This window comes from Taudactylus pleione, unplaced genomic scaffold, assembly GCF_031769625.1.
Source record: "Taudactylus pleione unplaced genomic scaffold, aTauple2 ptg000101l, whole genome shotgun sequence".
Classification (NCBI taxonomy): domain Eukaryota; kingdom Metazoa; phylum Chordata; class Amphibia; order Anura; family Myobatrachidae; genus Taudactylus; species Taudactylus pleione.
Window position 1 is genome coordinate 1,416,276 of NW_028284503.1, and position 16,089 is coordinate 1,432,364.

Genomic DNA, 16,089 nt, shown 5'->3' on the forward strand with positions numbered 1-16,089 from the left:
TGATGGAGCCAGCGATTGCAGCGCCAAACCTTCTAAGCCGGCCTGATGATCTGCCACACAAACGGGGGGGCACACCAAACCAACATCAGAAGCCGACAGCACAAGCGCTCGAAAACGCGCAAATTGAAAACAAGACAGAGCATCAGCAATCTCATTAACAACCCCTGGCACATGTCTAGCCCCAAATCTAATATTCACTTCCAAGCAGTGCAAAACTAAATGTCGGAGTAAACGCAACACAAAAGGTGAAGACGAGCGCTGGTTGTTGATGGCGTGAACCACACCCAGATTGTCACACCAAAAAATTACACGTCGTTTACTCAGTCTCACTGACCAGAGTTCTACTGCTACGACAATCGGGAACAGCTCCAACAGCAACAAATTACTCGTCAAGCCCTCCTCGCGCCAATCTAGAGGCCACGGAGCAGCACACCACTCCCAATTGAAAATGGCCCCTGAACCGGACGAACCAGCTGCATCAGTAAAACGCTGCAACAGCCCGTTCGCTACTGGAGGCGAGGGCCATATATGCTTGCCATTAAAGTGGACCAAAAACCTGGCCCAAATATGAAGATCTTCTTTAATCTCCACCGACAAACGAACGTAATGATGCAGCCGGATCGACACGGCTGTGGCCCTCTCCAATTTCCTGCAGAAAACTCTACCCATGGGAATTATCCAGCAAGCAAAGTTAAAGGAACCTAGAAGCGACTGAACCCTACGTAATCAAACCGAACCACCGCCAAGCAACCTGCAATTTGTTCCAGCAACTTATCCACCTTGTCATGCGGAAGCCTAGAACTACCCGCAACCGTATCTATCTCTGTCTATTCCCAAATAAGATAAGCAAGAAACAGGACCCTCCGTCTTCTCATGAGCAATGGGAACTCCTAAAACCCGAAACTGGGCCTGCGCAGAAAAGAGGAGGTCGGAATAGAAGACGGTACTCCCTCCCGGACCTATAAAGAGAAAATCATCCAAATAATGTGCCATGCCCACTTGCCCAGGTCCGGCATGAAGACACCATTGTAAAAAGGAACTGAGTCTTTCAAAATAGGCACAGGAAACCGCGCAACCCATAGGCAAACATTTATCCACAAAATAACCTGAATCTAACCGAAAACCCATGAACTGTATAGCCTCCGTGTGCATTGGTGATAAATGGAAGGCCGACTCTATAACCAGTTTCGCCATCAAAGCTCCATGACCAAAACTGCGCACCAAACCCAAAGTCTCGAACAATTGATATACTACTTTGCAGAAACTCTCAGGTATGGCATCATTAATAGAACCGCCAGGTGGATATGACAAATGTTGTATCAAACAAAATTTTCCTGGCACCTTCTTGGGAACCACACCCACAGGAGATATACAGAGTTCCTGCAAGGGAGGATAAGAAAAAGGACCCTCCATACGCCCCAGCGGCACCTCCACTCCCACATTATCCCTTAACGCCTCAGAAAATTCCCTGGTGGAGCGCAAGTTCCAGGACGCCCGTAACTAGCAAAGGCCCAACTATAACGAAAAACCATCCAACAAGAAAAGGAATCTTCCCTTTGGGGGTATAACTGCAACCATCTGGTAAGAGAAGCCAAACATACCGGCGAACTAGCCTTAACCAGCTCTCTTGGGGCCTTCACCACGGTCTTGTGAAGCACCTCCCGCCCCACGTTGACAATCCTTGGCCGGATGCTCACCTCTGCAGAGACGACAGGAGTGGCGAAAACGACAGCCCGACTCCCGCGTACACCGGGAGTCATTGAAAGCGAAACATTTACCTCTTGCCACTCCTGTCGCCCCCGACTTACTGGCCGCATAGCTCTTACGGGCTGCACCGAATCCAAGGGGGGTCGATGTTGTTGAGACACCTCTAACCAAACCTTCACGTCTTTGACCCTAAATGGTATGACCAGATTGCCGTCGTGCTTCCTCCTAAACTGTGAATCATATTCACGCCATGCCAAATTCACACGTTCTTCCACCCGAGTCTCCAAATAGCATGCCGCGAATATGAGCATGCTCTTCAACCAGTTGTTAAAATTGCAAAAAGCTTCTTCCCATATGCCCCTGTCTTTTTAGCCTGAGTAAAACTTTTTTTCATCTTGTCGGTGAGGGAGAAAAATTCAACACATTTTCCCCTAAGTATCCTGCCTCTCACACTTCTGCACAAACCGCGAAGTACCGCAGTATTTGCACAATGAACCGTGTCAGCACCGGCCTCCTGCTCCTTAAGCCCCATCTCCGCGTCCTTCCTAGCAGCGCTACCTGACTTTCTAGCCAACCGACGCGCAACCATTCTGGCAATCTTACGCGGGTGCGCGGGGGAACCGGAAGAGTGAGAAGAGTCAGAAGAAGACATTTCCAATTCATACTCACCAGAACCAGAGGGTCCTGGAACCGCCTCGTCAACTTTTTCCCGCGGAGTACCCACTGGTTCGACTACCGGGGTCGTCTCAACTTGCACTGGACCAGGAATCGTATGAACCAATGACAATTCTCCACTGCGACCTCCCACGACTTCGGAGCTTGAAACTAGAGGGGACGGGTGAGGTACCAACAAAGTGTGAACTGCAACAGGAGCGGGGGGAGGAGGTGCCGGTGGATCAAGTGGCGTGGGAGGGGGTACCGACCGAGCCGGCAATGCCGGTCCGGAACCAGACGCCACAGGGGCCGAGGGAGGAGTGTAAGCCATGTGGGAGGGCAGCGGAGGCTGCTGAGTAGGTGCAGCAGGGGCAGGGGGTGGGGGTAAAATCGCCATGGTGGCGGGTATGGGTAATGCAGTTGGGGTTGCTGAAAAGAGGAAGTATAGGAAAAGGGTGAGGCCGAAACATGAGAAGCATAAAAGGGGGTGGAAGGAACAACAGAGGAGGAAGAGAATACCGGAGGTGCCATGCCTGAGCTCCATGATGCCTGGTCCCAGGAAGGGCCAGCCATGGAAAGGGCTACTGGCGCGCTGTATACGTACCCCTACACTCTGTGCAGGATGCCAACTAGCAGGGGCCAAACGCGGGGACAATCCGCTGGGAGCCTGGCTGCCCATGCCGGAAAAATAAGGGGAAGCTGATCCCAAAATGGTTGCATGAGGCAAGATGGCCGCCGGGCCCGCCGCATGAGCAAGGCCGGCGTAACCACCTGGGACCAGCACGGCAGAGTATGGCAAGATGGAGGAAGATGGCGGGAAGCGTGGGCCTGCCGAGGTGACTAAAAGCGCTGGGTCGCCGGAAAGTGTAGCGCTGGACAGGTAAGAAAGAGGAGGACGAGTCAGGGAGAGAGGGGTGGCGGAGGGACGGGGTGAGGCAAGCGGAGCGGGGGGCAAGACTGAGAAGGGGTGGAATGGAGGAGGCATGAGGCTGGTGGAAGGGGAAGGCGGGAGGTGCGCTGCTGCAGTCCCGTGGACTGGGATTGCTGGTGGAGGACACGGGGGAGGGGGGGCTGGGCTAGCAGAGAAAGCGTCCAGAGCATTCAGTGAATTAAGTGGTGATGTCCTGAAAAAGGCTTATACATGTGCTGTTATCATGCAGTACATTAATTGTAATTATATGACCCAGAGTGGGTGCTACTATTTTGTAGCAACAATTATTTTGGGGTGAGCGTTTGGGCGTGGGGCCCCTGGAGTTGCTCTGGCTGGACCTTTTTCAGGGCATCACCACTTAATTCACATAAATACTTTTTCATCACCTTTCCATTTGTTTGTTTATTATTTATATAATTTTAATTATTTCTTATTATATTAACACTTATTGATTTATCTTTCACACATCTATACTTTACACTTCACTATCACCTTTCTTCCATTTTTCGTGTGATGCCCTGGGAGTGGTCCTTGGCTGGACTCTTTTGGGGTGCCTTGCGCCTCGGACGTGAACCCATTAATGTTAGGGACGCCGGTATATAGGAGCCTTGACGCTGGCCAGGCGCTTAATCATAAATTTGCAAATGTATGCAACCAATACCTCTGAATTTCTATAATCATGTAGGATTCAAGTATTTTTGCTAATATTGCTGCAGTGTGCTGGAGGGAATCTTCTTTTTTCTGTGGTTCAGTGTAAGCCCCGCCCTTTACAAGCACCTGAGCAATGTCATTAAGCTGATGTGAGCGACCACCATACTTTCTTTTTACTATCCTCAATCCTATTCAGATTTTGTCTACCATTGCAGCTGCTGTGCTGTCAGTAAGCAGTCCTTGCATTTTTATCCAATAGGATCATCAGGTTTTCAAAGACCATATTACGGATAATTTCCGGCACACAGTTTTTGATAACTGGTGCAAAAAGAATGTAAAGTTGTTGGAGCATAATTACTGAGTCGTCGTGGCCAAGTCGTAATCCGAAGAAAGTCAGTCGTAGCCAAGGGTCAGTCACATTCAGTATCTCACGAAAGCTCTGGAAAGCAAATTGCTACCAATATGAGGCTGCTCCTGGCTGCCCCCCAATATATAGGGCTAATAATGGGCCGCTCAGCATCACAAACACAGAACCTATGTCATAATGACATCACCCAGCCACACCCACATTACATCCCTCATGGCTGCCATCAGTAAGGATCCGGTTATAACTGGTTTATAGAAAACTGCTCTAACCAAAGACCTCACAATCTAATATGAATATCTACATTAGGAGCAGCAGGGACACCTGTAGCTAATGGACAAATTACATATGTTACACTTCCCAGCCTCACAGGATTGTTTTGTATAATGGTTTCCTTATCCCCATATCTTGGCGATTATTTATAACGTTTACTGCTCCAGCCTGTTTGTGTTATGTGATCTGACGTCCTTCATTACACGATGTATCTACGTCATCTGTTATTTGCTTTCTTTATTGCTTGTTTTATGTATATTTGTTTTATTGACATGCTACAAAAAAACATATATAACCCCCCCGTCCCCCAGAAAACTATATGTATTATTTATGTATCACCCGGACTTAGCGCTCTCCTGTGTGATGATGCTGCCGGGTCTGTGGGGGCGTCACCTCAAACTTTACATTGTATAAGGAAATATGGGGTACATGTACTAATACTGCACATAACACAGCACTTATCCTACTCCCGCCTCATTAGTTATACATGCAGAGCAGGAAACATTATCACCAGCATGTGTTATATCCCAGCCAGTATTATCATGGAGCCCATTTATCTATAAATATTTGTGGCTTATTCCCTGAAAACAAATATTTAATATCCCCCGAATGTATGATGGAGGGAGCAGATCTCTCCGACACCTGCTGTGATCCCTCCATTCCTGCCAGCAGCCGCAACCCGCATAGGTTTCTATGGAGGATACAGGGCCTGATTCAGAGCCGGACGCTATTTGCGGACGCTCGTTCAGAAAAAGGGGCTGGATATTTAAATTGAGCGCTCGCTCTTTGCGGTCTGTGGACGCCTCTATGTCTGAGCGAGCGTCCGAAACATGCGCTCGCTATTTTGTAAAGACGCCCCCTGGCCGTTCGCATCATACGTCATCTCCGCTATTTATTAGATTAATCGCGTACATCGAAAGGCGTCTGAACTGCTCGCAGTGCTTGTGGTAGGTTTTACTTCCCGCAATCACTGCGAGCAGTTCAGGCTAAAAGACAACCAAGTGATGTGGCCGATGACGCTGCTTTGTTAATTATGCACACCCATTAAACGCCCGTTTGGCACGCCTGCGTTCGGATCTCCACTCCCCCGTTTTCAAGCACCTTCCCGTTACCACCCACAAACGCCTCATTCTGTCACTCAAATTAGCAGCCCCTTGCTGTTTTACGAGCGCACGATTTCCGACCGCAATGACTGGTTGGCGCATGCACATTACGATCCATACTCATGCACAGATGTGCGAACATCGCTCGGGGCGAACGAGCGGCTCTGAATCAGGCCCGCAAGTGCTAACGTATTTACCAACTTCCGGAATGCGATTCATTCCAAAGATTGGCTACCGCCATCGCCCGCTGTAGCCTATGGGCTAAACATTGCATATCTAGCTAATTACATAGGAACCCTCCCCCGGAAATGGCATCAGATGCAACATACATTACTTACCACCTTGTTAAACTTGTTGCGTATGATAACAGTGCTCCAGCCAATCACCAACTGTCATCTGTTTGAACAATGACAGTTGGGAGCTGATTGGCTGTAGCACCATTTATCATACACAGCGAGTATTAAAACTCATTGCGTATGATAAAACTCTTGATAAATAGGATATATTTATATATATGTTAATTAGCAATTTTTTGTTATTATTTGAGTCTGGTTCCAGCATACGTATTAGACTGTTACGCATTGTTACTTTATATTGTGTTTATGTGAATGTATCATTATAAATGATATATATATTATTTGCTCACATTGCTCACATCCTTGGTTGATGCCTGTCCCAAGCGCTGCTATTATCTGTACATTGTGTGCAGGTCTGAGGTAGACGTGAGCCCATGGGAGACATAATTATATAATACAGCGTTTGTCTGCATACAGTAATGTTACTTCATTGGAAATTCCTTTATTGGAGCGAATCACATCTGTACATGTCAGGTATATAGGGGGAAAGTGCTGATATCATCGTATAGTAAGACGGGATTCATTTACTACAATTAACAAACAAAAGTCTCTATAACCGACTCTGGTCATAAGTCCGTTTCTGTAATGCGCTTATGTGATAGCGCCATGGTGTCCCATCTGCAAGATGCAAAGGAGAGTAATGAAGAGCAGCATCGAGTAGCCGAGCAAAATAAACTTTCCCAGTGACTACCAGGTACTGGTGTTATATCGGGATTTACCTGTAACGCTACTAAAACATAATCAGATAATCACATTGCAGCCAATTCACATCTTTTCTTAAAAAAATCTAAATTAAATTTTTTTAAATTATGTATTTAGAAGAATAATAATTGCTGATATTCACAGTGTTTTGTGATGTAAACGTTGTTACCACTTAGAAATGTTATTTCCAGATTTAAGTTATTCTAGAAACTTGGGGCCTCATTCAGAGTCCATGTGGTGTCCGCTGGGCAGATGGATCTCTAGAGTTTTAGCAGCTGCCCATGTATTGGAGATGGGCACCCCACTCCCAAACGCTCACCCCAAAATAATTGTTGCTACCTAAGGGTGAGCGTTTGGGCGTGGGGCCCCCGGAGTTGCTCTGGCTGGACCTTTTTCAGGGCATCACCACTTAATTCACATAGATATTTTTTCCATCACCTTTCCATTTGTTTGTTTATTTATATAATTTTAATTCTTTCTTATTATATTAACACTTATTGATTATCTTGACACATCTATACTTTACACTTCACTATCACCTTTCTTCCATTTTTCTGGCTGGACCTTTTTCAGGGTATCACCACTTAATTCACATAGATATTTTTTATCACTTTTCTAATTGTTTGTTTATTATTTATGTCATTTTAATTCTTTCTCATTTCATTAACACTTATTGATTTATCTTTACACATCTATCCTTTACACTGCACTATCACCTTTTTTCCCCTTTTCGTGTGATGCCCTGGGGATCGTCCTTGGCTGGAATTTTTTTGGGTACCTTGCTTCTCGGACGTGAACCCCTTAATGTTAGGGACGCCGGTATAGAGGAGCCTTGACAATGGCCCGGCGCTTATTCATATATTTGCAAATGTATGTAACTAATACCTCTGAATCTTTATTATCATGTAGGATTTAAGTATTTTTTGTTGATTTTGCTACAGTGTGCTGGAGGAAAATCCCTTTTTTCTGTGTTCAGTGTAAACCCCACCCTTTACAAGCACCTGTGCTAAATCACTAAGCTGATATGAGCGACCACCACACTTTTTGTTTGTAATCCTAAACTAGTGCTTATACAACCAATCAATATGTGTAGGATACATTGTATGGTAAAAAAAAAAAGATACAATTGATAGCAGCTGCTCTTTGTAGCAATCCATAGGCAGCAGCAGATCGATCTAAAATGTAGAGAGCATAGTATGGCCTCATGTACAGCTTCTTCTATCTACAACACTTCTGCCGGGATGTTCCTCCTGACTGGTGACGTCACCTCCTGGTCTGGACCTCTGCACTCCGATGCTAGTACGATGATTAGAGTGGACACTTGTATAGGGCAAATTTAGACATCTATATCCACAGTTTGGTACATATAGCCAATACTCAGATAAGCCTTTCCTGTATTATATACATCATTTATAATACACAAGCTTGTATTGTTTATTACTACACTATGAGCTCTATCTAGTATTTTTTAAAGACTATTAAAGGTTTAGATGTTTATTTGTTGTTTTGTCATTCGATGTGTCTATCTGAGTAAATATCGTTGAGTTGCTCTCAGATGATAACACAGGACTTCTTCTGCTCCTCCTCATATTCCAAGACGTACTCGGGATAGATCTGAAGCTTGTCAAACACCACAAAGATGGACGGGTTGTAGATATTGTCCACGCAGGAGTCATAGCTTTGGATACGGTTGGGTTTCAGCGGAGGGCGTTTCACATTGGGGTCTCCAGTCATGTAGTCCCCCACAAGCACCCGAGCAATGAACATGGTCCTTCTGCCGCCAGAGGTGGGAACTGAGTAATTGTGGGAGTAAGATGCATCTCTGGCAAAGTAACTTCCTGCGGGAAGAACGTTGGACAATTAAGCTGGAATCTGCAGGTCATGGCTGCGTTCAGATCAAGCTGTGCTGGGGCCAGATTCAATGTAATATTGGACGTACCTTGGCCATAGCCAGTACCGTGGGTACAACAGATTCGCCAGTCAAAGTTTTGATTGCAGATGTTATCACGCTGGGCCCTATCTGTGCCATGAAACAGCTGGCGCTCCGCCACCGCCTTACCCTGATTCAATTTCTTCATCTGTTCATTTTGCCTGAAAGCAGAGACATTTGGGGACATTATAAAAGCTGATCTATAGGTCATGGTGTAACCACGTCTGTAATTGTCTCAGTAATTGTCCCACTCTGGGCCTCATTCACACAGCGTTCTGTGAGCTGGTAGTAGTTGTGCACCTACAGTAGTTGTGCGCAGATCTTACCCTCTAGGCACATGGACACTTTTTACACTGCAAATCGAGAGCACTCCATAAATAACGTTGTAAGGATGTGGCCTGGCTTCGGCCGCTACTCACCTCTGCGCCGGCGTCCTTGTTGGTCTATATCACCTGACTAGTCTCTCCCAATGGTAGTCCTGTGGTCACTCAGCTGATCCTCTGATCCAATGACAAGCTACCTAAGGGTATTTAAGTCTGACTCCAGGAACAGGAAACTGCTGTTCAACTTCGCTTCTCCAGTGATTGTTACGCTCTCCAGTGTTTTCCATGAAGTATTTCCAGTGTGTTGTTTCAGCCCTCATGCTGACCTCCAGTGTTACTTGTATTAGCTCCCATGCTATTTCTCAGCTTGTTACATTAGCTCTCTCACAGAACTCAAGTGTTTCATGTAACAGTTCCTGTGTTGTCTTTTAGTGTGCTGCTTACTGTAGCTCTCAGCCTGCCTCCCTGTGGTACTGGTGTCAGCTTTCATTCTTCTAATTACTAATTTAGCTGTCAAGCTGCATCCCTGTGTTTACTTCTCCTTACATTTCTCAGTACAACCTTGCGACAGGATCCCTACTCATTCTCAGTGTATACCTGTGTCTACATTTCTCAGTACAACCTTGCGACAGGATCCCTACTCATTCTCAGTGTATACCTGTGTCTACATTTCTCAGTGCATCTCTGCAATTAGGATCCCTACCAATTCTCCGTGTATTCCTATGTCTACAATTCTCAGTGCAACTCTGCGATTAGGATCCCTACCAATTCTCAGTGTATTCCTGTATCTACATTTCTCAGTGTAACTCTGCGATAAGGATTTCTACCAATTCTCAGTGTATTCCTGTGTCTACATTTCTCAATGTAACTCTGCGATTAGGATCCCTACCAATTCTCAGTGTATTCCTATGTCTACATTTCTCAGTGTAACTCTGCGATTAGGATCCCTACCAATTCTTAGTATATTCCTGTGTTTACATTTCTCAGTGTAACTCTGCGATTAGGATCCCTACCAATTCTCAGTGTATTCCTGTATCTACATTTCTCAGTGTAACTCTGTGATAAGGATTTCTACCAATTCTCAGTGTATTCCTGTGTCTACATTTCTCAATGTAACTCTGCGATTAGGATCCCTACCAATTCTCAGTGTATTCCTGTGTCTACATTTCTCAGTGCAACTCTGTGATTAGGATCCCTACTCATTCTCAGTGTATTCCTGTGTCTACATTTCTCAGTGTAACTCTGCGATTAGGATCCCTACCAATTCTCAGTGTATTCCTGTGTCTACATTTCTCAGTGCAACTCTGCAATTAGAATCCCTACCAATTCTTAGTATATTCCTGTGTTTACACTTCTCAGTGTAACTCTGCGATAAGGATTACTACCAATTTTCAGTGTATTCCTGTGTCTACATTTCTCAGTGCAAACTCTGCAATTAGGATCCCTACCAATTTGCAGGGGTAAATTTACTAAGATTCGCGTTGGTCCCGATTTGCATTTTCGGGTGATAATATCACTTTTTTGCAAACCGGAATTTACTATCATTAAAGTCGGGTGATTTCTTTTCATTTTTTCTGGTTTAAATCGGGTGGTTTAATGCCGCAAATTCGTCCGTTTTCAACAATAGAAATTATATCACCATCGGCTCAAATCGGTAGTATTTTTCACTTTATTTTAATACAAATCGTGAATTTACCATTATTCGTTTTGCTAAAGTTGCCCGTTTAACACTCAAATCGGGGACTCAATAGAAGTTTTAAATGCACCACCTAATGAGCTGTGAGCTGAGAGAGGTGAGCCCCCGCCTCTCTCAGCCAATGAATGGCTCCTCCATTGAAGTCAATGGTGGGAACCGCAGAATGAACTTTAGTAACCTGCGGCTCTCCTTTGACTTCAATGGAGGAGTCGTTCATTGGCTGAGAGAGGCAGGGGCTCTCTCAGCCAATGAACGCTCAGATACGGCTCTATAGAGGCAGAAGCCGCATCTCAGTGTTTCATTCGGGAGATATCAACCATCCTGGTTGGTATCTGTTGCGCGGATCGGGATTTTCGTTTTTTTGTTTTAAGAAGACCTTGGATGCCTACTTTGGACAAGGGGACCACTCCTGGTAATGTAGGTGAGTGTGTGTGTGTATGTATGTAATAAAACTGTACTTTCACGGTGTGTGTGTTTTGTATGTTTTTAGACATTTCTTTACAGGTGAACTACAGGTACCAGCGGGCCCTTAATGTCCCGCATGCTTATACTTGTGGATCTCTAAGTACCAGGATGCGGGAGAGGCTTGCTGGGACCTGCAGTTCTACTGTAAAGACAATGTTGATACTTCTCTTATTTGACATTATACCTACACTATCAACCCGTCACTCACCGCCCAGGGATGGCGGTGATAGCCCCAGGCTATCAGCCTTGGCCAGGGGTGCCCTGGAGAGGGTGACTGCTTTATTGGGGGGTACCCAACTCCCCAGGGATCCCTGGCATGGGCTGACTAGTGGTCAGGACTGATGCTGTGGCTGGGGGGCCCGGTGAAAGGGCTCCCTTGGCTGTGGCATCAGCCCCCGCTAAGAAGTGACCGGTGCTGGTTTTAATAATAGGGAGACCTCTACGCTATTTTTTTCCCCCTATAATTAAAACCAGGACTGGCCCTGCAGCCTGGTGCTGCTACCTAATTTACGGTGGAACCCTGCACGTTTTGTTCCCCGTAATTTTAGGTACCAGGACAGGCTGGCAAGTCCGGGGCTGGTTAGCCTTTCAGGGGGGGGACCTCACATCATTTAAAAAAAAAATGTAACCCTAAAAAAAAAAAAAAAAAAAGAACAAAACAGTCTACACATATTTCACAGATATGTGCAGCCTGCTTGTTTGGGAGACAAAATCGGCCGTTTAAATAGGGACTTCAAATCGGACAGGATCGACCAAATATACCATCAATCAAAACGATCCTGTCAAAACCGTGAGCTTGGTAAATTCCTGATTTTTTAAGTGAAAAAAACGTCCATTTTTGATCGATCCTATCAGAGTTAAAAAACGGGACATACCTGGACAAAATCGAATCTTAGTAAATTTACCCCTTAGTGGATTCCTGTGTCTACATTTTTCAGTGTAACTCTGTGATTAGGATCACTACCATATCTCAGTGTATTCCTGTGTCTACATTTCCCAGTGCAACTCTGCGATTAGGATCCCTACCAATTCTCAGTGTATTCCTGTATCTACATTTCTCAGTGCAATTCTGCGATTAGGATCCCTCCCAATTCTTAGTGTATTCCTGTGTCTACATTTCTCAGTGTAACTCTGCGATTAGGATCCCTACCAATTCTCAGTGTATTCCTGTGTCTACATTTCTCAGTGTAACTCTGCGATTAGGATCCCTACCAATTCTCAGTGTATTCCTGTGTCTACATTTCTCAGTGCAACTCTGCGATTAGGATCCCTACCAATTCTCAGTGTATTCCTGTGTCTACATTTCTCAGTGCAATTCTGCGATTAGGATCCCTCCCAATTCTCAGTGTATTCCTGTGTCTACATTTCTCAGTGTAACTCTGCGATTAGGATCCCTCCCAATTCTCAGTGTATTCCTGTGTCTACATTTCTCAGTGCAACTCTGCGATTAGGATCCCTACCAATTCTCAGTGTATTCCTGTGTCTACATTTCTCAGTGTAACTCTGCGATTAGGATCCCTACTCATTCTCAGTGTATTCCTGTGTTTACATTTCTCAGGTGTAACTCTGCGATTAGGATCCCTACCAATTCTCAGTGTATTCCTGTGTCTACATTTCTCAGTGTAACTCTGCGATTAGCATCCCTACCAATTCTCAGTGTATTCCTGTGTCTACATTTCTCAGTGCAACTCTGCGATTAGGATCCCTACCAATTCTCAGTGTATTCCTGTGTCTACATTTCTCAGTGCAACTCTGCGATTAGGATCCCTACCAATTCTCAGTGTATTCCTGTGTCTACATTTCTCAGTGCAATTCTGCGATTAGGATCCCTCCCAATTCTCAGTGTATTCCTGTGTCTACATTTCTCAGTGTAACTCTGCGACTAGGATCCCTCCCAATTCTCAGTGTATTCCTGTGTCTACATTTCTCAGTGCAACTCTGCGATTAGGATCCCTACCAATTCTCAGTGTATTCCTGTGTCTACATTTCTCAGTGTAACTCTGCGATTAGGATCCCTACTCATTCTCAGTGTATTCCTGTGTTTACATTTCTCAGGTGTAACTCTGCGATTAGGATCCCTACCAATTCTCAGTGTATTCCTGTGTCTACATTTCTCAGTGTAACTCTGCGATTAGCATCCCTACCAATTCTCAGTGTATTCCTGTGTCTACATTTCTCAGTGCAACTCTGCGATTAGGATCCCTACCAATTCTCAGTGTATTCCTGTGTCTACATTTCTCAGTGCAACTCTGCGATTAGGATCCCTACCAATTTTCAGTGTATTCCTGTGTCTACATTTCTCAGTGCAATTCTGCGATTAGGATCCCTCCCAATTCTCAGTGTATTCCTGTGTCTACATTTCTCAGTGTAACTCTGCGATTAGGATCCCTACCAATTCTCAGTGTATTCCTGTGTCTACATTTCTCAGTGCAACTCTGCGATTAGGATCCCTACCAATTCTCAGTGTATTCCTGTGTCTACATTTCTCAGTGTAACTCTGCGATTAGGATCCCTACCAATTCTCAGTGTATTCCTGTGTCTACATTTCTCAGTGTAACTCTGCGATTAGGATCCCTACCAATTCTCAGTGTATTCCTGTGTCTACATTTCTCAGTGCAACTCTGCGATTAGGATCCCTACCAATTCTCAGTGTATTCCTGTGTCTACATTTCTCAGTGTAACTCTGCGATTAGGATCCCTACCAATTCTCAGTGTATTCCTGTGTCTACATTTCTCAGTGTAACTCTGCGATTAGCATCCCTACCAATTCTCAGTGTATTCCTGTGTCTACAAAGCCTAAATTTATCAGTGTAAGGGGCCTATTCATTAAACCTAAAAATTCTCTGGAGATAATTAGCTTTATAACTCTCATGGAGTTCTAGCTAATTATAGGTGGAATTCATCATTCCACCTCTCCATAAGTATCTATTCCGGTACCTGTCATTTTTGCGATGACAGCTTTTCGGGAAATAGATACTTTTCCTGCCTACACTACCTTATCGCGTCTGGAAACAGTGCTGCGCATGCGCTGTTACATCTGTAAAACCAGCGCATGCGCAGCACTGCCTACAGATGCGTCAAGTTTGTGTACCCCCCCCCGACCCCCCTCCGCTCACCTTCCCCCCCCCCCCCCCGGCTTACCTGTCCGCGCAGCAGCCTCCGGCTCCGTCCTGCTGGTCGGTCATGTGGTTTCCCAGCAGACCACATGACAGATTAGTCAAAAAAAACAACTTTTTTTTTTTTGTCTAAACTTTCTTGTGCTCTGCTGGGGAGCACACGTCCGACCAGCCTTTGGAGCCAGAGGACGGAGCAGAGCGCCGGAGGGACTCATCGGGGGACCTGCACACGCGGATACAGGTAAGTTTCACCTGCTATTTGCCACCTCACAGTGGCGAATAGTAACTGCATCAAATTCCGAAAATTGATAATTTTCGGAATTTGATGAATACCACAATTTCCACATCCCCATACTAATGTACTAATGTACTAATGTATGGGGTGTGTGGAAATTAACGCAGGGGAACTTAGCATGGAGATATCTGTGATATCTCCTGTGCTAAGTGGCTACATGAATACCAAAATAACGTTATTTAAGGAAAATGTCCTTAAAAACGTTATTTTAGTGTTGATGAATAGGCCCCTAAGTCTGCCTCCGGATTATCTCCAGTGACTATCCTGATTTTAGGGTCTTTTAGTGTTTACTCATCTCTAGGGTTCCTAGTGTTAATCCGTGCTAATATAGTTTTCGGTCACGTGAGTCACATGACTGAGCACGGTTTATGTAAGCAGATGTAATGGCGCACTGCTCCGCCTCCACACGGGTGGGGATATATATTAATCTCCCTGAATTGCGTTAGGTTCCTCTGTCGACATACAGAGTAAAGAGCCGGCTCACCACTGGTAGATCTGCCAGAGAGATGGATTCTGTATGCGCCTAATTCTTTTCACCATCTGCCCTGACAGCGTCTTGTTGAACATTTTGACGATGTCTGTGAACTCGCTGGTGTTCTCACTGACGGCAACTTTCTATGTGGGAATAAAAGGACACGTGTCAGCCTGTAAATAAATAGAAAAAGGGCGCCCTCCAAGCATACGACCGAAATCAATCAGGCTGCTATTCTAGGGGTCCAATGGCACCCTTGAGGCAGAGGAAATGTTATGGTACAATAATAGCGCCGATCGTTTATCTCGGACCAAATGAGGTAAATAACTGACAGTAAGAAAATATTTAATAAAATGGCATAATATTCCTATGTATGGACATACATCCTGGATATAGGACCAGGGTAAAAAACATATATAATTCAATAAGATCCAATGTTTTGGCCAGACATCACACACCTATACACTATCTACATGTGAGCATATCAAAAGCGATATAAATTCTGAGGGCAATAGCAGTCTATTCAATATTGCATACAAGTTCACACCATAATAAATGCACAGATCTTGAATTTCATTCTGTGTGTTGTATATAAAGTGTAAATAGAAGAAACAGACTAGAGATCACCACAGACTTCTCAGTGATAAGAAAAATGCACACAATGATGGAACAAGCAAGATGTAAATTATATTCCCTCTGTTGAGATGTATATAGGTGTAATGGTCCCGAACAACATGCTAATACCTCAGGGAAGAAGCCATCAGGTATGTTTTACATATAGGCCTGTTAAGGCAAACGGGGTGCACCCCTAAATGTGAATTCCTTCCTGGGAATTGTAGTCCCGATGTATTGGAGATAAAAGCACTTTGTTCTCCTCTGTACATAGATACCAGTCTGTACAGTGACCGATGAATAGTATCCCAATGAGAATTAACAAGGGAAATTAATACCCCAGGGCGTATATGGCTCGCTCACCGGGAGAATATTATCACCCGGTCATGGACTCCATAAGTCTGCCTTAATATAGGTACTCCTAGGCTGCCGTATGTTA

At 44.9% G+C, this 16,089-nt stretch overlaps 1 protein-coding gene across 2 annotated transcripts in view; it reads right to left on the minus strand.

Annotated features, from left to right (window-relative positions):
• Window positions 1-6,459: 6,459 nt before the first annotated feature.
• The window catches only part of LOC148525694 (uncharacterized), a 33,693-nt gene continuing 24,063 nt past the window's right edge, over window positions 6,460-16,089 (minus strand). Inside the window, exons 9-11 of one of the 2 annotated variants that reach the window (XM_088470607.1) lie at window positions 15,051-15,181; window positions 8,681-8,832; window positions 6,460-8,579 (exon numbers count right to left, since the gene is read on the minus strand). In XM_088470607.1, the coding sequence (XP_088326733.1) occupies window positions 8,293-8,579; window positions 8,681-8,832; window positions 15,051-15,181 (570 nt within the window). In that variant the 3' untranslated portion in view covers window positions 6,460-8,292. The remainder of the gene's footprint in view (window positions 8,580-8,680; window positions 8,833-15,050; window positions 15,182-16,089) is intronic. The other variant, XM_088470608.1, reaches the window with a different exon arrangement.